General features: G+C 41.9%; 2 protein-coding genes across 4 annotated transcripts in view; one reads left to right on the top strand and one right to left on the bottom strand.

Annotated features, from left to right (window-relative positions):
- NEK5 (NIMA related kinase 5) overlaps positions 1 to 13,259 on the top strand; it is a 24,406-nt gene extending 11,147 nt beyond the window's left edge. For all 3 annotated transcript variants that reach the window (XM_080999067.1, XM_080999068.1, XM_080999069.1), the window contains 12 exons: positions 2,451 to 2,647; positions 3,455 to 3,521; positions 3,696 to 3,803; positions 5,874 to 5,957; positions 6,256 to 6,363; positions 6,543 to 6,623; positions 6,986 to 7,048; positions 7,295 to 7,418; positions 7,805 to 7,930; positions 9,062 to 9,199; positions 10,699 to 10,828; positions 11,530 to 13,259. In XM_080999067.1, the coding sequence (XP_080855193.1) occupies positions 2,451 to 2,647; positions 3,455 to 3,521; positions 3,696 to 3,803; positions 5,874 to 5,957; positions 6,256 to 6,363; positions 6,543 to 6,623; positions 6,986 to 7,048; positions 7,295 to 7,418; positions 7,805 to 7,930; positions 9,062 to 9,199; positions 10,699 to 10,828; positions 11,530 to 11,752 (1,449 nt within the window). In that variant the 3' untranslated portion in view covers positions 11,753 to 13,259. The remainder of the gene's footprint in view (positions 1 to 2,450; positions 2,648 to 3,454; positions 3,522 to 3,695; positions 3,804 to 5,873; positions 5,958 to 6,255; positions 6,364 to 6,542; positions 6,624 to 6,985; positions 7,049 to 7,294; positions 7,419 to 7,804; positions 7,931 to 9,061; positions 9,200 to 10,698; positions 10,829 to 11,529) is intronic.
- Positions 13,143 to 19,786, bottom strand: ALG11 (ALG11 alpha-1,2-mannosyltransferase). The gene is made up of 4 exons (XM_080999187.1): positions 19,656 to 19,786; positions 16,413 to 16,646; positions 14,532 to 15,460; positions 13,143 to 13,504 (listed from the first exon to the last, which is right to left on the bottom strand). Exons 1-4 carry the CDS (start codon positions 19,769 to 19,771, stop codon positions 13,233 to 13,235), a joined length of 1,551 nt encoding a protein of 516 aa, XP_080855313.1. The 5' UTR covers positions 19,772 to 19,786; the 3' UTR covers positions 13,143 to 13,232.

Here is a 19,786-nt window from a genome sequence, read left to right as displayed (position 1 = left end):
GGTTGTGGCGCTCATCTCGCTTTATTGGCCGAGGGAGCCAGCGTACTGCTTCTGGGTCATGTGGCCAGCATGACTAAGCCGCTTCTGGCGAACCAGAGCAGTGCACGGAAACGCTGTTTACCTTCCTGCCGGAGCGGTACCCATTTATCTACTTGCACTTTGAGGTGCTTTCGAACTGCTAGGTTGGAAGGAGCAGGGACCAAGCAACGGGAGCTCACCCCGTCGTGGGGATTCGAACCGCCGACCTTCTGATCGGCAAGTCCTAGGCTCTGTGGTTTAACCCAAAGCACCACCCAGTAGATGGCACTAATTCAGAGATGAGTGACCCTCCAAGTGTTGCTGAACTCCAGTACCCATTATCCCTAAATATTGGTCATGCTGATGGGAGCTGGAGTCTAACACCATCTGGAAGGCCACAGGTCTATTATTCCTGTACCGACTAATTTAACAGTGTTTGACAAATAGTCAAATTAGGGTCAAACTAGATGTGAGGTTTAATGTGTCTTTGAATCTGATTCTGGAATTCTTTTCTTCATTCTGCCCTTGTATTTTTTAAAAATCGAAAAGCAATTATGAGGCCGTAATCTATATAATGGTCCCTCTTAGCTGCTGTTAGGATTCTCACCTTTTTATTTAAAAAAAAAACTAAGTAGCAGATTCAAAGCTATGTTCTGTATCTAAAGGTACCCCTGCCCGTACGGGCCAGTCGTGTCCGACTCTAGGGTTGTGCGCCCATCTCACTTAAGAGGCCGGGGGCCAGCACTGTCCGGAGACACTTCCGGGTCACGTGGCCAGCGTGACGAAGCTGCTCTGGTGAGCCGGCACCAGCGCAGCACACGGAAACGCCGTTTACCTTCCCGCTATAAAGCGGTCCCTATTTATCTACTTGCACTTTGATGTGCTTTCAAACTGCTAGGTGGGCAGGAGCTGGGACCGAAAGACGGGAGCTCACCCCGCCGCGGGGATTCGAACCGCCGACCATACGATCGGCAAGCCCTAGGCGCTGAGGTTTTACCCACAGCGCCACCCGCGTCCGTATCTAGTTTGACCTTAAGTCTGTGCCTCTTTAAAGGGATGTGCAAGCCACACTTTGCTGTTACATATCACTCTTGATCCAGATCACATAGTTAGCATAAAAAGTCCATGAGCACTTGCAAATTGCTCACTTTTCTTCTTAAAGTTAGGTCAAGAGGAAGGCGTGGCTGCCTAATGAGATTGCCCCAGTGGGGTAGGGAGAATGCTTAGGTACTTGTGGTGTTCAGTTGTTTAGGCCATCAGCAGGCCAAAGGAGTTAATGGGTTCACATGAGATGAATTGATAGGAGTCATAAATATTGTTTAGCAGAATGCTGTGTGCACAGAGAAAGCATAAGGTGCTGGACTATATGGAACTTGCCAAACTGACCGGGAGACTCCGAGACCAGAGAGAAGAGACGGTGGAAGAAGACTGGAAGTAGTTTAAGGAATATTTGAAAAAAATATGTTAATATTTAAATCTTAGAATAGCCTTGGAAGTGGATATAGGCTGTAGGGTTAGAAGTAGAAGATAGTGTATTTTAAAATAATATTATTGGTAAGCGATAAAACGTGAAGTTATTTTAAGTGTGATTAAAAAAAAAAGATGGCTAGAAACTATGATATATGTAAACTGCTAAAGATGGAAGTAAAATGAAAATCAGATAGGTGGGACTTGGGGAAGACCACTTAACAATGTTTAGAAAAATAAGGATATGACAAGAATTTGTTTGTATTGTTTGTTTTTCTGTTTGTGTTCTTTATTTGTGTTACAAAATGAATAAAAAAATTTGAAGAAAAAGAGAAAGCATAAGGTGCAGCTCAAGCAAAAGAATGGGAAATGGAATATGTTTGCTATTTTATGTTTATACCCCGATTCTCATCAGAAAGGTTGAGTCTTGAATGAAGTTCTCAGCAGTCTTGTGTCCAGACACTGATCAGGACCAAACTTCTTCAATTTCAAGAATGGCAGACCCTCCAAGTGCCCTTATTTTCCAGGGACAGTCCCGGATTTACAGAAGTTGTCCTAGTTTCTGATTTGATCCCGGAATGTCCCATTTTTCTTTAGGACATCCCTATTTTCATCCGAGAAACGTTGAAGGGTATGGAGTTATCTGACCCCTGAGCCATCTGAAGGCAGCCCTGTATGCGGAAGTTTTTTAAATGTTTAATGTTTTTATATATGTTGGAAGCCGCCCAGAGTGACTGGGGCAACCCAGTCAGATGGGTGGGGTATAAATAGTGAAATTATTATTATGGAATAGGACATCCTATTTTCTTCAGAGAAATGTTGGAGAGCACGGAAAAATATACCATTGGGTGCTAATCACTAGACCCAGGAAGTGATATGCTTTAACAATATGATTTAGCAAAAGGATAACTTCAGAGTCAGTGGATTTCTTACCTTCATCATTTTAATATGTATGATGTTTCCAGCCCTGGGGTCCTGGGTTGAAGATGCGTGGGAAATCAGACGCTGCCAGAATGAGGGGGCACTATGGCCATTATTATATGAAACTTGAAAACTTGCAGAAAAGGCCCTTTGAGCAGGGTGATGATCCTTGTATCAGCGAAAGATTGGAAGAGTATTATAAGCAGAAAGGACAAAAACCACCACCACCACCACCTCACTGGTAGGGTGTTTTTTCCTTGAATATGATACTTCTCATGATTTTGACAGGGGTATTCTTGACTGTGTAAGAATTGGTAAGATTTTGTTTGCTTGCTTGCTTGCTTTCAGTTTGATCCCACACCAAATTAGGTAAGCTAAAGCCCATTGATTTCAAGCTCATGTTCAAATTTGAAATTCTGAAGTGATACTGAACACGAGCAGGTTTGTCTGCAACGTATGTTGTGGCAGCAACATTTATTTTATTTATTGCATAACATTTATATACCATTCAATTGTAGTAAAACTTCAAAGCGGTTGGCAAAAAGAATAAAAACAACACGATCAGTTTTTAAAAGTTACAAAAATATTTAAAACATTTTTTTTAAAAATTAGCAACAAGCCAAAACCAGATTAAATCAGCACCGACTAGTCTAGATAGACTCGCCTAAACAAAAATGTTTTTAGCAGGTGCCGAAAAAAGTACAGTGCCTATCTGGTATCAGTAGACATGGAGTTTCAAAATATGAGTGCTAAGATGCTAACAGATAAATTTCTTACAAGTGCAAAACAATACATGTCACCTGTAACAGTGCCCGTCCCTCAGATGGAATTGATCCTGTGGGCATATATGGGGTTGATGATTATTCAGCTTCAGGTGGGGAGAGTATGGAATTGCTAGACCATTTATGACTGAAAAATAGAGAAGCAGCGTGAAAAGGTTAGACTTCCAATTTAACCTTTTAATCTATAGTTTTTGTATTCAGTAGAGTTTGCTAATAAAACTTGGAATCCCGCTTCAGATTTTCGCTGATGTTCCTGTTTCTTCCAGGCCTGCAGAATATCTTCAGAGACGATACAATGCCCAGCAATACAAGATAAAAGTAGAGAAGCAACTTGTAAGCATTTTTCCCAATAAGATAGAATAACAAACTGAAACCGATAAGCAAATAGAGTGATATTTAAAAATGCACTAGCATGGAAAAAAACTCCAACTACATTTTACTTTTCCATTCAGTGGGGTGGGTTCAGAAATATTTACATTTTGTATGTTTCCATTATTTTGCATATAGGGATTGCGCCCATCTTCTGCTGACCGGCAGTATTTTCAAATGCAGAATCAGGAGATGAAGGAAGAGCAGTTGAGAGCTCTTGCTCAAAAAAATAAAATGAAAGAACAGGTAAGAAAGAGCGATGTTAGTGCTCCCTTGGGCTAGGAATCATAGAGTCTTGTTGTTGTTGTTGTTGTTGTTGTTGTTGTTGTTGTTGTTTAGTCGTGTCCGCCTCTTCGTGACCCCATGGACCTGAGCAGGCCAGGTACTCCTGTCTTCCACTGCCTCCCGCAGTTTGGTCAAACTCATGCTGGTAGCTTCGACAACACTGTCCAACCCTCTCGTCCTCTGTCGTCCCCTTCTCCTTGTGCCCTCCATCTTTCCCAACTTCAGGGTCTTTTCCAGGGAGTCTTCTCTTCTCATGAGGTGCCAAAGTACTGGAGCCTCAGCTTCAGGATCTGTCCTTCCAGTGAGCACTCAGGGCTGATTTCCTTCAGAATGGATCGGTTTGATCTTCTTGCAGTCCATGGGACTCTCAAGAGTCTCCTCCAGCACCATAATTCAAAAGCATCAATTCTTTGGCGATCAGCCTTCTTGATGGTCCAGCTCTCACTTCCATACATCATTATCTCACTACATCACTACATAGAGTCTTATTATTATGCATAGATCCATGTAAATCTGCTACTGCAAAACCATAGTACAGGCATTCTTTTTAGTATGGGAATACAGGTGGTGTTGCTTTTAAGCACTACCATATTTGTTAGGGCAGAAGTAGTTACACATTTTGGAGTCATCAGCACTGGCAATTAATGGTGGATTGCTTAGGACTAGTGCTATATCTTCTAGTCTTAGCTTTTGGGGTCTTGTGTGGGGTAGAGCAATCCAAATCTGTGATCCACCGTGCTGGGTTGGATGAGGTGCCCCCTCTACTCACTTGCCCAGGTGTGTCAAGCTGCCATCACAGAGCTCCCAACTACACCTGCTTAAACTACATGTGGTCTGAATGGCAGCATTCTCACTGGCAGAGTACTAATGGCAGAATACTAATGGCAGCATTCTCACTGGCAGAATAATAATAATAATAATAATAATAATAATAATAATAATAATTTATTATTTATAACCCGCCCATCTGGCTGAGTCTCCCCAGCCACTCTGGGCGGCTCTCAATCACATGTTAAAAACAATATAGCATTAAATATTAAAAACTTCCCTAAACAGGGCTGCCTTCAGATGTCTTTTAAAAATAGGATAACCTCTTATTTCCTTGACATCTGAAGGGAGAGTGTTCCACAGGGCGGGTGCCACTACCGAGAAGGCCCTCTGTCTGGTTCCCTGTAGCCTCACTTCTCGCAATGAGGGAACTGCCAGAAGGCCCTCGGCGCTGGATCTCAGTGTCCGGGCAGAACGATGGGGGTGGAGACGCTCCTTCAGGTATACAGGACCGAGGCCATTTAGGGCTTTAAAGGTCAGCACCAACACTTTGAATTGTGCTCAGAAACGTACTGGGAGCCAATGCAGATCTCTCAGGACTGGTGTTATGTGGTCCCGGCGGTCCTGGCAGAAGCTGGCCTAAAGCCCCAATATGGGACATTTTGGGAACAGGGAGAGGGTGGGGAAGGGGCAGAGCTGGGCTGGCCAAGGTAGCCAGCCCAGCTACCAGTAAGTTGTTGTAGTAGGCCTGATCTAGGCCTCTCCACGGAAGTTTTCTCCCCCCACATCCGGCAAACTGGCATGAGTGGCAGAGCTCCAGCAGCAACTCCACTATTCTATCAAGCCCCTTTGCTGCCAGGAGTTTGGATTGCTCTTTTACTTATTTTAGGTGTTCTCAAAGGCTTTGGCATTTGTTTATTTAATATGCCACCTATCAGTTTGGCAGCTACTTAGATAAATTTATTATTATTATTGAGCAGACCACTTCATGCAAGTGAAAGGTCATTTAGTTCCCAAAGTAGTGTGCCGTCATGCTTTGGAAGCTTCTGTTTAAGAAAGTCGTAAAATATTCATAGTTGTGTGTGTGTGTGTGTACACTGATATTTGCTAAAGTCCTTTACACATCATATAAGCTCTCCTGAACACAATGGAATTCCTGAATGGACATGCATAAAAATTTGCTGTTAACGTACATATTACTGATACATCATGTTGCTTCTAAAGTGGGTACACATTTTTTTTAAATCTGATAATGTTTAACAGGAATACCTGAAACAGCTGCAGAAGATTCGTCAGCAGTACCACAGTGAAGTAAATGAAATTAGACGTAAAGCAGAATCTCTAGAGGTAAATTTCACTGCACCGAACCTTTACTAGAGCTTTCTCACACCTCCCTTTCCAAGATGTGGAAAATGATAGTAATTATGCTGAAGTTGTTTATCCTTCTATTTAGACTATTGTAGTGGGAGGATTTTAGCAGTTGAAATCCATTCTGCCCCTTTAGTGGTCAATAGGACTGACAAGAGTTTTGGGTGTGAGAGCAAATAGTGTCTAGGATTCAAAGTTCTCACTGCATGCACAAGCAATTCTACACATGTATCACTATTTCTTTCGATTTTTAATTTAATATATTCTTGTTTTAAAGGAGAATAAAAGTATAAAGGACAAAACATATATTGTGAAACAGGGAAAGACTGAGAACCAACCTGCTTATAATTATATTATTCCTGGAGGACAAGATGAACCAGTTCAGGTATTAGCAACTCTGTATGGTACAATATGATAGTTGAAATGTTTACATTAATGGAAAAGGTCACAGTTTTTTAACATGGTTGACTGTGCTTTATCAAAATATAATACGAGCATACTTCATTTTTGACTGGAAGTAACTGTGCCTGTTAATTTTTTATTTTTTTTTTTTTGTCTTACAAGGATCTTGAGCAAAACCTGAAACAAATTGGAGTACATAACTGGCAGGAGGAAAATTTCCTTGAAAGAAAACACAAAGCAAAGGTTAAAGATAATATTCTTCTCTTCATTTTGTCCAGTCTTTGTATACTGATAGCTCTGAAAATGGGGTTTCAGGTGACTGTGTCAGCCAGTGATGATCAGGCATGTGATGGCCATTTCAGGTAAGTGGGAGATATATGCTGTCTTTTCCTATCTTCTTTCCTAATCTACTCTTCCACAAAATCCCATACTGGGGAAGGGAGAGGAAAAACTGAAAGCACATGAGTGGATTGCTGCCTTCCCTTGGACCGGAGGAATGATAATCAGCGTCATCATGCTCTCCTCTGCCTGTATTTCAGATGATGGCATGAGAATTCTTTAAAATATGTCTGTGATAGTTGGTAACTCTGTTTTATTTTCTTCAGGGAGGTGTAAAGTTTCAGATTGATCTGAAAGATGGTGTTTCAGATTTCCAGAAAGAGAAAGAGGTATGGGCTATTGTTATATGTTACACCAGGTTAGCCTAGAAAATGTTTTGGCTGGAGAAAAACAAGCTAAGCCTCATAGTTTGTTATGCTCAAAGAGAGCCGAGATAAGTGATTGAATACCATGGAGAAGCACACTCCTCATTCATAAAGCCGTAATTTATTTTTGACCGTGGTTTACTGCTGCATGTGGGCCTATGTGCATGAATTGAGTAAGTTCTCAATGTGCATTGTTTCTTTTGATTTTAGGAATGTGATAAACTTAATGAAGCCCTAACTTTTGAAGATGGAGAAAACCTTAAGAAAAAACTGACAAACATCTGTGATGATTATATAGACAAAGCACTGCTAGAACTACAGTGTTGGGAAACAGGTGTGCTTCTCTAAACTGCTAGACTTTTTGGTGTGCTGGTCCCATTATTCATTTTCAGTTACATTCCTTCATGATCTTTCTGTTGCTCATATTATGTAAACCTATATTTCTTAAAGCTTATTTGTATAACTTTTGTTTGTTTTTGTTTTGGGCATACAATGATACTGTCTTGTCACCATGCACCTGATCGGCTCAGTTTTTTTGTTTGTTTTGTTAGGCCAGTGATAATATGTAATCAGTATATAACAAGAATGGGTTCCATGCATAACTGCATTACAATATATGTGCTGAAAAATCAACCAATGGACCTTTGTCTCTCATAATTAACACCAGATTTTTATCCATTTAGATTTAAAAGCAATTGAAGGTAATCTCCTTTCCCTTAGGTGGTGACAATGAAGATGATGCCATAGTAAACAGAAAACACTGGCAAACATCAGTCCCACAGACCCTTCTGAATCTTCTAGAAAATGCAGATATTTCCTCTACATCCACTACCATGGATGAAGCAGGTAATCTCTTGGGAAGCATTTTCTCAGTGTTACTGACTCCACTTGGTTCTTTTACATGTGAAATACAGTGGGCATTTCAGAAGGGTGCTGTACTGTGACCTGAAATATCATTTCTATAGTTCCCAAAGTGCAAGAGAGGCATCCCTAAAAAATCACCGTATTTTTCGCTCTATAAGACGCACCAGACCACAAGACGCACCTAGTTTTTGGAGGAGGAAAACAAGAAAAAAAATATTCTGAATCTCAGAAGCCAGAACAACAAGAGGGATCGCTGCGCAGCGAAAGCAGCAATCCCTCTTGCTGTTCTGGCTTCTGGGATAGCTGCGCAGCCTGCATTCGCTCCATAAGACGCACACACATTTCCCCTTACCTTTTAGGAGGGAAAAAGTGAGTCTTATAGAGCAAAAAATACGGTACTTGTGAGTGCTAAGCTAGACTATGAGCAGGCGGTTTCCTGACCATTCCTAGCCTAGTGTGCTTGCTCAGAGCTATTTTAATTCTATGTTTTGTCTGAAAAGGTCTGCAACCTCTGCTCTGTTCCCTCCCTATCTCTATAGTCATCATCCATTCAGCTGTTTTCCGAAATGGTTCATGAACCTCCTAACCCACCAGAGGCCCCTAAGACTTGTTTTGTCTTAGTTTAGAAATACTTTACACTGTCATCTTCCTGTCCTTCAAATATTTTGTCTTTGGAAAAAATGTTCCATAGTGCTGTTGCCTGAGCAAAAGTGTCGGCAAATGAATGCACCTTTGTAGAAGGGTGAATTATGATTACAGTGGTACCTTGGGTTAAGAACTTAATTCGTTCTGGAGGTCCGTTCTTAACCTGAAACTGTTCTTAAACTGAAGCCCTACTTTAGCTAATGGGGCCTCCTGCTACTGCTGTGCCGCCAGAGCACGATTTCTGTTCTCATCCTGAAGCAAAGTTCTTAACCCGAGGTACTATTTCTGGGTTAGCGGAGTCTGTAACCTGAAGCGTCTGTAACCCGAGGTACCATTGTATAGGAGCAAGAGAGGAAGCAAAGGGCAGAAAGTTCTTGACATTTAGAGGTGAAATGCAGTGGGGCTAGTTTTACATGAAAACCTTGCTAATGCAGAGTGAGTGAACAAATATGTATTATTATTTCTCAGTGGGCCAGGTTAGCTTGATACCTCCAGAATTCTCTGAAAACAGGAGAAAATGGAGCCAAGAATCACCTGGGACACTGATGAACATGCTAGCTGAAGCAGAATGCTCCAGTGACACTTTGTGCCAAGCCGAAGAACACGGTAAGTTGCTACTTACATATTTTGCTACTTGATAGTCACATCTGAGATTTATTTGACATTGCGTGCAGCTACTGAATATATCAGTGCACTTAACCTATGCACAACAAGCACACAGATTGAGGGGGGAAGCTTGAACTGCCCTAAAACAGACAGTATCTGTGTAATGTTCATACCTCAGTACACAATACTGAGCATAAAGAAAACAACAGGAGGATGGTTTTAAAACAATCAGTCATGATATTTTTAACATACCATGATATAAAGACAACATGTATGCTTGAAGTAAATGGGGAAAGTTGTTGTGGCGTTCATATGGAGCCCCCAGTCGTCTCACGGACTATTGACCTGTACACCACTAATCCGCTGCCACCAACCAGGTCCTCCCTGGTAAAATCACTTCAGTCTCAGTCAGCTTTTCAATTAATAAAGAAGAGTGTATTTTATTTCAGACACAAACAAAACTTTTACAGCATTCCAAACGTTGTTGCTCTTTACTTTCTTAGTCTTATTTTCCTCTGCCTCTTCTATCTCCCACCACTCAAGAACCCACTGCCCTAACTGTCTCTCTATTACCAACTGCCTTTCCCAACCAGCCAACCCACGAAATCCAACCAACTACCCACCACAACTCCCAACGAACTCCTTCCACAACTAGTTTTATAGACCCACTGACTCCACCCCCCTGGGTCCTGTCTGTGCAACCTATTTAACTATTTCCCCTCCAGCACTCTCTCATATATGTTAATGTCACAGTTGCCTACAGTAAAATTGTGCCCAAATATCTTATACAACCAATTATCGCTTGCAGGATAAATTGGAAAGTTAAGAAGCTTCACGGTAATGAAATGATGTGAAAGATCGTCTAGTAATTCCAAACTTAATAATGCCTATCCAGGACCTTATGAGAATGCTGTAGAGCAGGCTTCCTCAACCTCGGCCCTCTAGATGTTTTGAGACTGCAATTCCCATAATTCCTGTTCACTGGTCCTGCTAGCTAGGGATCATGGGAGTTGTAGGCCAAAAACATCTGGAGGGCCGAGGTTGAGGAAGCCTGCTGTAGAGTCTTATATATTTTTCAATTCCAGCAGAAGGCTTGGTTCACGGTGTTTCAAGCAGAATTATTCCTCACTGAGCTTATGAGGTTTGGTGTCCTGCATATTAAAAAAAGGTGGTTTCATCGAATCCTTGCTGAGCAAGGGGCCACCTCTATCAGGCTAGCAATAGTGACCCCTTATCCACTAACCCACCTGGAAGTACCACTTCACACAAACAGAGAGAGTGCCTTTATGCAAGTGTGGCCTAGTCCCATTGTGAATTTGGAAGCAGACCCACATTTGGAAGGCAGTTCTCTGTGGGTTACCTCATGTGAACTGGCCCCATATATTTAGATTAGATTAGCATTGGGCATAAACCAAATAGCGATCCTCCTTGCTGTAAATTCAAAGTGGCTTACAATCTTAAAAACACAATAAAACCAACTAAAACATTTTCTGCTTCAGAGGAGACGGTAACCCCATGCACTCCAAAAAATGATGAAGCTGATTCAGAAGCGAGTTCTGAATCAGAAGTGGATGCTGCTGTTGAAGTGGATGAAGAAAGGCTTGATCCAAGATCTGATGACGATGATACGTAAGTTGGCCTTTGCTTCTTTGACAGTATCAGCGTAACATAAAAGACTCTTAAGTAACAGCATTTTTGAGCTGTTGAAACCTTTAGATTTGTGACAAATGTATAGAATGGGGAGAATCAGCAACCTCACCAATTTAATAGCATAGTTCTGTCTAGATAAATTAGTGTAATTGCTAAAAACCAGCATGCTGTTTGCTTTGAAAGGTGTCTAACTTACACTTAAGCTCATGTTTGATATAAAGTACTGACAGTGGGCAAACTGATAATTTAGTAAAAATAGGTTGACTAGCAAGCTTGGTGAAGCTAAAACTCCAGAACTGAACACTTGGCTCTCAGTCTCAACATTGTGTGAACCAACATTGAAGGATGAAAAACAGGAGGAACAGCAAATACTTTCATACTGCTCTTTGCTGACTCCTACTATGAAGTCTCCCTTGAGCCAAAAAGTTTTAGGTACCCCTGGCTTAAACCAATAGCACTTTCAGACAGTCCTGCTGATTCCTTAAAAGCTGATGAGATGGGAACTCTGTGCGCTCACAAGGCAACTGTGTAGGGCCCCATTAACACATAAACCAGCTCTCTTTTTCAAAAAAATTTTTTTTATAAATATTGGCCAGTTTAGAAATTCAACATTATGATAACTTGATCAAGAATCGTAAGTAATAGCCATTTTATCCTATTAATTTAATCTGTTAATGCAGTAACTTTGAAGAATCTGAGGATGAATTGAGAGATGAACTGGTAGAATCCCTGGAAAAAGTAGTAACATCTCTTCAAGAGGAGATTATAAAAGCCCCAGCTGAAACAGAAGACACAGATGAACTGAAAAAAGAAGCAGTATCCAATGGTAACCTTAAATCCATTGAAAGTTTGGAAGAGGATATTAACCTGACTACAGACAAACAGGAAGGAACAATCAGTTAACACTCTCTTGGGGAATAGTTCCTTAAGAATGACTGGTAGCTAGCGGAGTGTGTTTTAAGAAATGGTTATCTATTTGTAGGCTTATCAACAACTATTTGGGACCATAATTACAGAGGTGAGAGGTACGGTCCAGGTAGTGCAAGGCAGTTCAGTTTAACCAACTTTACATGACTGGTTCCCTGCCTTCCTGCATTTTGACATTATCCCCAGAGCCTTTACAACATTTAGTTCCTCATTCTCCAGTTGCGTATTATGTTACATAGATATAAAAACATCATTAGGGATTTGCAGCCCAGAACAAGTCGAGGTCTTGATATTAATCTTTTATTAATCTTTCCCCCACAAGTCTTACTCAGCTAGAGACCTTGCAGCATAGCCTATAGACTAGAATGGTGGTTTTTTTAATGGGAATGTCACCATGGCTATTTCCCTTGCATGTCTCCAAGGGTTGTCTTATAGTGGAGGAGTCAGTATGGAGGAACTCTTTCCTCTTTTGAGGAACTACTGCCACTCCCAGGTACCACTGCTTGCAGTTCAGGATTATAGGATGTGTGGTCTAGCAACAGTTAAGGAAGGCTGGTGTTTGTTTATAGCTGTATGTTTAGGGCTGCTATAGATCAGTCATCATCACACACACCTTGTGTGATTTCTTATGCTGATGCCTTACCAGATTTAACCAGCAGGATAAGAAATCTTTATTGAAGCTGTTCTACTGTAGACTGCCTTGGGGCGTAGGTGATCATTCGTGATTAAATGCCCCTCCCAAAAAATGTAATTGACACTAAACTCCATGTTAAGGCAGCTGTGGGGAACCTCTAGCCCTCCAGATGCTGCTGAACTACAACTCCCATCATCCCTGGCCATGGCCAAAGGTTACCCACCTAGCTTTTATCTAATGTGAGGGTTTTCTGTATAGAGAATTCAGTTTTGTGAGCTTCTGTCCCTATACTGACGTAGAGCCTAGACTCTATATATAATTTGACTTTCCAGGATCATTTTCATTGTACACTACTTCACAACTTCAGATAGCATACAATTCTGGTTGATGTTCAGAATCCATTGAGTCCTCCAAGGACAGCCTTTTCATGACTCTGTATTTATTATGCCAAGCAGATCATTGAAACGGGAAGAAACTTTTTAGAAATAAGTTATGGGAAAAATAATCTGGGACAAATGTAGATTCAACACTTGATGCCACAAATTCATTTTAAGATTAAACAGCTTGCTCTTTTAAGAAGCTAGGACTGAGTTGTCACCACTGGAAGCTGCTGTGTATATTTTGTAATATGATTATTCAGCCCAGCTACTAGATCCTTAAGCATATTATGTATCATTTCATACCTGCTTGTGTCTATGTGTAAGTTTGGGAGCATACTCTGTCAGACTGTCATACAGGAATAAGATACCCTTTATTGTACAATAGAAATACAGCAACTGTATATACATAACGACTTATGTCCAGGTATCTATTTACAAAAGTTTATTTAAATAATTGTTCCACAGATAATAGGAATGTTTCCTCAAATTCTTGTTCTGCAAATCTCTTCACTGACTGACGAGCGGTTTGTCTGATTTCTAGCCTTTTGGTAGGAGGCAATGAAAATATATAGGCCATAGTATCTGCATAGTCATCTTCATTTTCTGCTAGAAATCCAGTAATATTTCCTTCATAGGGCACCACAATATCCAGCTTGGGGCCTCCAGAATTGTGAGCAAGGATAATTGTGCCAGCTGCCATACATTCAACAATTCCTATATGAGACAAAACAAGCTATTGTTAACTACAGTTCTCACCATAACTAAGGATTTTAGTGTCACTTTAAAAGCATGAAGGAAAACAAAATAGGCTGGATCCTGAGATCCCACCCACAGAAAAAGGTACTCCTCACACTGTTACAGAACAGAGGGGAAGCAGATTTTGGGAACTGGAAAGGGAGGGTCCCTGAAAATCTTTTCCAGGAGTATGAGATAGTATAGGAAGTGGAATCACCAACCGCTTCTGTTAAGAGCACAATTTCTTGGTAGAAGAAGTGATATGACATTGGTGCAAAACCATAATGTATACAAAATGGAAATGGTGACCTGTTTGCATTCTACAGCAAAATAGATCCCAAAAAATGATCCAGCAAAAGTGGCTGTCAGAATGATTGTCACAGGGATATGCAAAACCATATCATGATGTGCACACACAGTTTTGCGGAAAAGAGGCTACTTGTGACCTCTGCTGGCTCATTGAGAAGATTAGACATGTAAGTAGGATTTCTCTCCGCATCTGCATTCAGTGATGATAGTGAATTCCTCTTGAGCTTACAGCTTATGCTGACAGTTTTCAATTTTTGAAAGGGATACAGGGAGGGGGGAGAGAGCAACTGATTTCCCTTACAACGAAGGACAAAAATAGGTGAAAAAGCCATGATTGTAACCTGGGAAAAGATAAAAGTCGTTCCTGTGAGAGTTCAGCACTGGAACAAACAGCCAAATGAGTTTGTAGAATTTCTCTCCATTAAGATTAGCATTCAATATGCTGGTCAGGTATTATGTTTGGATATTTTTTAGGGTGTGATGTGCAATAAGGAAAAGAGATAATACTAGGTTGGATCCCTTCCAAATTTACAGCTCCCAAGAATGCACAATATGGAAGTAGCTGAACACAGTATGAGTTTGATGGAAGAACAGATGAAAACAGCACTAAAGCACTTTATAAACTCATAATTAGCCATGAGTTTCAACACCAGGAGCCAAAGAAATGATACAGCTGACAATATATAGCTCCACTTACCAATCCCAAAGTGTTCATTCCACATGGTGTGAAGTCCAATGGTCGCATCTGCCAGATGTTGCTTTAGCTCTTCAAATGGAATGTTAACTCTGAATTCTACCCTTTTTTCAATGCCCAACTCTTGGCAGAGCTTTTTAAGTCCATTTACACGGTGCTCATCTTCTTGGTTACGACAGCCACCAATCAGAATGAGTTTGGGCAGCAGCTCCTGCCCTGCAGTCTTTTCCAGCAATTTCGCAAAGGCTCTGATCTGCAGACGATGGTCTTTTTCTGGCCTGAACTGGCTTACAGAAACAATAGTTTGCTCTACAGCGCTCTTTTCCTCACGTAGAGGAATATCCAAGAATGTCTGAACGTCACAAGGTGGATACACAACACTGGTGCGATCACTGCATCTCCAAAGGGAAAGGATGTGATTGAAAGTCCATGAAGAATTAACCATGACAATGTCACTGCAAGAACCAACTAAGCCATATATAGAAGCAAAAATATAATAATACGTGAGTTTCAATTTACTCAGTAGGGGATTTCTTGTGATGATCGCTGCATTATTAAATCGAGCATTCTGATTCCTAACCACAGAAAGCATGTCAGTGCTGATTGTAGGATAATGAACATAACAGCCTATCCGACAACCTCCTAAATATTTAAAAAGAGGAAGTGTGAAAGCATAACCCATGGAGTCAATGTAGACATCAGGAACATAGTTCACAAGAGCTTCCCAGCCAAGAAATACAGATCCTAAGCTCTGACCCAGCAGTGTAAAATGTGGGTAAAGGGAAGCTTCTACAAGATAGCGCCTTCTCAAAAACACAAATTTCACAGGTTGATTTAATCTGATGTTGAATCGTCTGTAAGCACCTTCAAGGATATTTTCAGCTGTGACACCAGCATCACCAGTGTAGACAACATAGGACACATCCTTGTACCTGAAAAATGAAATGTAATTTATCATCTGCAAATCATCTTAACTTTACACTCAGTAAAAGAGTCCATTTATGGGAAGACGCTTTAATTTGATTGCCTTTCTTGGAATGTCTAAAACTACAACCATCAGCCACTATTTATCTTTCTTTTCTGTACAACTACTACGCTCTGTTTTCCTTGGATGCATATGTTTTGTTACTTGAAATTAAAAATCAATTAAAAAAAAAGACACTGTCAAAAATAAAATAAAGCACACATGTTTAAAAGAGTTGTATAAATATGCTGCAAATACATATAAAAAATAAGGCAGGCACAATACCCAAGCAGGCTTGTTGCTGTTTTGTGAGCAAGTATTTTTATATATATACGCATATTTAAGGACAACAGACCAAAGATGCAATACAGGTGTAAGAAAATAAAAAATGAAAAGCAAACAGTAACCTCAAGGGAAAACTGATTTTAACTGAGGAGTATCATCTTATCAACCCAAGCTTGTCATTTTCATTGGCCACAAGCACATGTAAACACTAAACCATGGTTTATTACTATGGATGGACCCAATTATGTTTTAGGCTCATGCACTCTGCTTTCCCCTGCAACTGGGAAGAGGACTTCTGATGACTTCACTTCTAAAGAATCCTAACTTAGTATTGTGTTCACACCTGGGATATTTCTTTTAAACAAACAGTTGTAGTTTAACCTGCCAGCTTCATAAGCTATGATTTGAAGTTTGCTTGTTATAACTCGTCCACATAGAGTTAAACCAGTCTTTGCGAACCTGGTGTCCCCCAAATGTTTTGGGCTACCACTCCCATCAGTCCTAATTAGTGAACTGGTAAAGGCAGCGCTAACCATGGTTTAGCATAATGTGTGAATGCAACCATTGCTTTCAGGAAATGAGGGATTAATGCAATAAACAAACATCACTGTACGAAAAGTGAAATGCATACTTACTTTTTCTGTAGTGCTTTTATAGCACACCACAATACTCTCTCACCTCCTCCCCCTGCATTGCAGTATGGGTGAAAAAATGCAACCACAAGTGGCCTTTTTCCATCTCGCCCTGATGGAATTTGTTGTTTTTTCCTTTGCTGGAGCCATAGTCGTAAACCAAACAGGAACAGGAGCAGACAGACACATAAAAATCCACTTAGTAACAAGGCAGGGAAAGCCAATGAGTACAGCAATCTGAAATGAGAAGGAGAGGGAAGTGGAATTATAGCAACAATTCTGGAAACTATAAAGAAGTTCAGCAAGGAGAGCCAATGTTTGTTTCCATATGAAAACAGGTAATTGTTTTTGTTATGGCAACCCTATCTACATGGGTGAAGCCCAGACTGAAGGGAAATGGAGGAGTCTGGCAACTGTACAAACTAGTTTGCTTCCCATTCATGCTTTGGATACATTCGGCTCAGAAATCTCTCCTACCTGCCCATCAACTTTTTATGGTGGCAAGTGGGTGGTGGGTAAGAGAAGAAACAAACAAGCTGAAAATTATCTGCCTTCATTTTGACAAAGGGATTTCTATTCCCATCAGAATGGCAGGCAAAGTCTTAACACAAAGCAGGCAAACCAAATCCAGAAGTGTGCAGATGTATATAATGGACACAGGCAACTGAACAGTGATTTCAGCAAGAAGGGGCTTGGCTGGGAAGGAGAGGGAGCTCTGGACTGGTCAGAAAAGGGAAAGAAGAGCTGGACTGGACATAAATGAAGAAGAGAGGACGACCCCCCAGCAGTGATGGGCATGGCTGAGAATCATAATATTGCAGAGTTGGAAGGAACCCCAAGGGCTTTTTAGTCCAACCTCCTGCAGGATTAACATTCTATGGCTTTTTAAATGTGTGTGGGATGGCAGTTATTGGTTTGTTTTTGTTTCTGCTTTATTATGTATTTTGTATTTTGTATTTTCATTTTGCATTTTTCTGCAGTGAACCACAGGTGAAGGGCAGTACCTAACTTTAATAATTATTGTATAAACTGTTTGGCAGAACAACTTTGTGTTGTAAAAACACAAAAGCTGGCAAATTTAACCCTGCTGTGTGGGAAATCCCTTGCAGATGACCACAGTGCCAAGTGACAGGTTGTGTATCCACAGCAGTGACCAGAGGAGGAATGACCGCTTGGAGGAGCGCAGAGAAGAAACACCATGGTGCATCTGCATCAGCTCCACTGGCCGCCTTCCTCTGCCCCAGCTGCAAGAAAACATCTATCTCCCGTATCAGTGTCTACAGCCACAGCAGGCACTGTAACTCTCCAAAGATTTAACTTCACCCCCCCCCCAAAAAAAAGTGTGTTCCTCCACAGATTGTCAGTCAGGCAGATGCCAACAAGAACAAAACTAAAGAACCCCTTCCTGGGTACCATTTCCATTGTCCCTTTTTGTTTTCTCCTGGTACGTCATCGACCAAGATGGATCTGTCGGGATCTCTGCTTGGCCAAGCTGATAAAGCTCATCTTCCTCCGGAATCGCCTTCCCGACGAATAATTAACGACCTGAGCCTTTGATGAGGCCTCAGACACATTCCCATTCAGCAGAGAATCAAAGCAGCAGAAGTGATGAGATTTATGGCTACATCGCTATGCTTTATTTCTTACTACGCAGACAGCAAAGAAATATACATCCTCCCTCTATGAAAGCAGAGAGCAACTGAACAACAAAGGAACAGGAAACCAGTAACGTCACATCCATCTCCCATTCCCGTGAGACTTCCAACAGCCTGGACTGTAAACAGAGCCTTGTGACTCTAAGCAGCTGCTCAGTGGCAAACAGAAACTAGCAGGATCAAGGGGTCTGGAAACCAAGCCTTATGAGGAACAGTTGAGGGAGATGGGTATGTTTCTCCTAGGAAAGAGGAGATAGGATAGACATCTTCAAACATCTCAAGGGCTGTCACATGAAAGATGGAGCAAGCTTGTTTTCTGCTCTGCTGGAGGACCAATGGCTTCCAGTTAGAAGAAAGGAGATGTTCCGACTCAACATCAGGAATAACTTTCTGGCAGTAATACCGTTTTCCCGAAAGTAAGACATCCCCCGAAAATAAGATCTCCCCAATAATAAGGCCTCCCTGGAATATAAGGCCCCCAAAGCCACCGTAAGGCACCTGACTCCTCTGGACCGTAGTGATGGACGCCGCTGCGCAGCTCACTGATTGGCCGCAGCGCAGCCGGAGCTGTTCAGGCAATGCGAAGTCTCTTTAAATCAGAGAGCCCGCGCCACCGCCAGGACAAGCTGCTGCTTGCTCTCCCCTGATGGAGTCTGGCTGACTCACAATTAGACAATACAGTGGTACCTTGGGTTAAGTACTTAATTCATTCCGGAGGTCCATTCTTAACCTGAAACTGTTCTTAACCTGAAGCACCACTTTAGCTAATGGGGCCTCCTGCTGCCGCCGGAGCACGATTTCTGTTCTCATCCTGAAGCAAAGTTCTTAACCTGAGGTAATATTTCTGGGTTAACGGAGTCTGTAACCTGAAGCATATGTAACCTGAGGTACCACTGTAAATGTGTGCCATATTCTTCTTCATGGAAAAGTAAGACATCCCCTGAAAATAAGTCCTAGCACATCTTTGGGAGCAAAAATTAATACAGTGGTACCTCGGGTTAAGTACTTAATTTGTTCTGGAGGTCCGTTCTTAACCTGAAATTGTTCTTAACCTGAAGCACCACTTTAGCTAATGGGGCCTCCTGCTGCCGTCACACCGCCGGAGCACGATTTCTGTTCTCATCCTGAAGCAAAGTTCTTAACCTGAAGAACTATTTCTGGGTTAGCAGAGTCTGTAACCTGAAGTGTATGTAACCCGAGGTACCACTGTATAAGACCCTGTCTTATTTTCGGGGAAACAGGGTAGCTGCTGGGCAGTGGGCCAGACCCCTTCGCCAGTTATTTCCTCTCCTCCCTTGGGAAGTTTTTAAGCAGAGATTGGATGGATGCTTTAGCTGACCTTCTTGCATTGCAGCGGGCTGGACTAGATGACCCTCGGGGACCCTTCCAACGCGATACCTCAGGCGTCGCCATGAGTCCTCCCCGCCCCGCAGAGCCCGCCGCAGGTGACGAGCGACTGGTTCTCCGCGTCCCGCCCCCCTCCTCGGGCCTTTGGCAGGGGAAATGTCCCTCAGACATTCGTCCCTCGGGAAGCGGCAGCAGAGACGCGCCGAGGCTGAGGGAAGAGGGGAAAAGAGAGAGCAGCTCGCACCTGAGAAGCGGCCCGGCCGGGAAAGGCGCCATCGCGGAAGCCGCCCTCAGGTTCCGGAACCGGAAGTCGTGCTCCTTCTCCCCGCCTCTCCCAATCCCGTCGTCCTTCACCTTCATGTTTTACCTCAGGGA

The sequence above is a fragment of the Podarcis pityusensis genome (genome assembly GCF_964106645.2).
Source record: "Podarcis pityusensis genome assembly, chromosome: 3".
In the NCBI taxonomy this organism is placed as follows: Eukaryota; Metazoa; Chordata; class Lepidosauria; order Squamata; family Lacertidae; genus Podarcis; species Podarcis pityusensis.
This window is presented reverse-complemented; position numbering and strand designations above follow the sequence as displayed.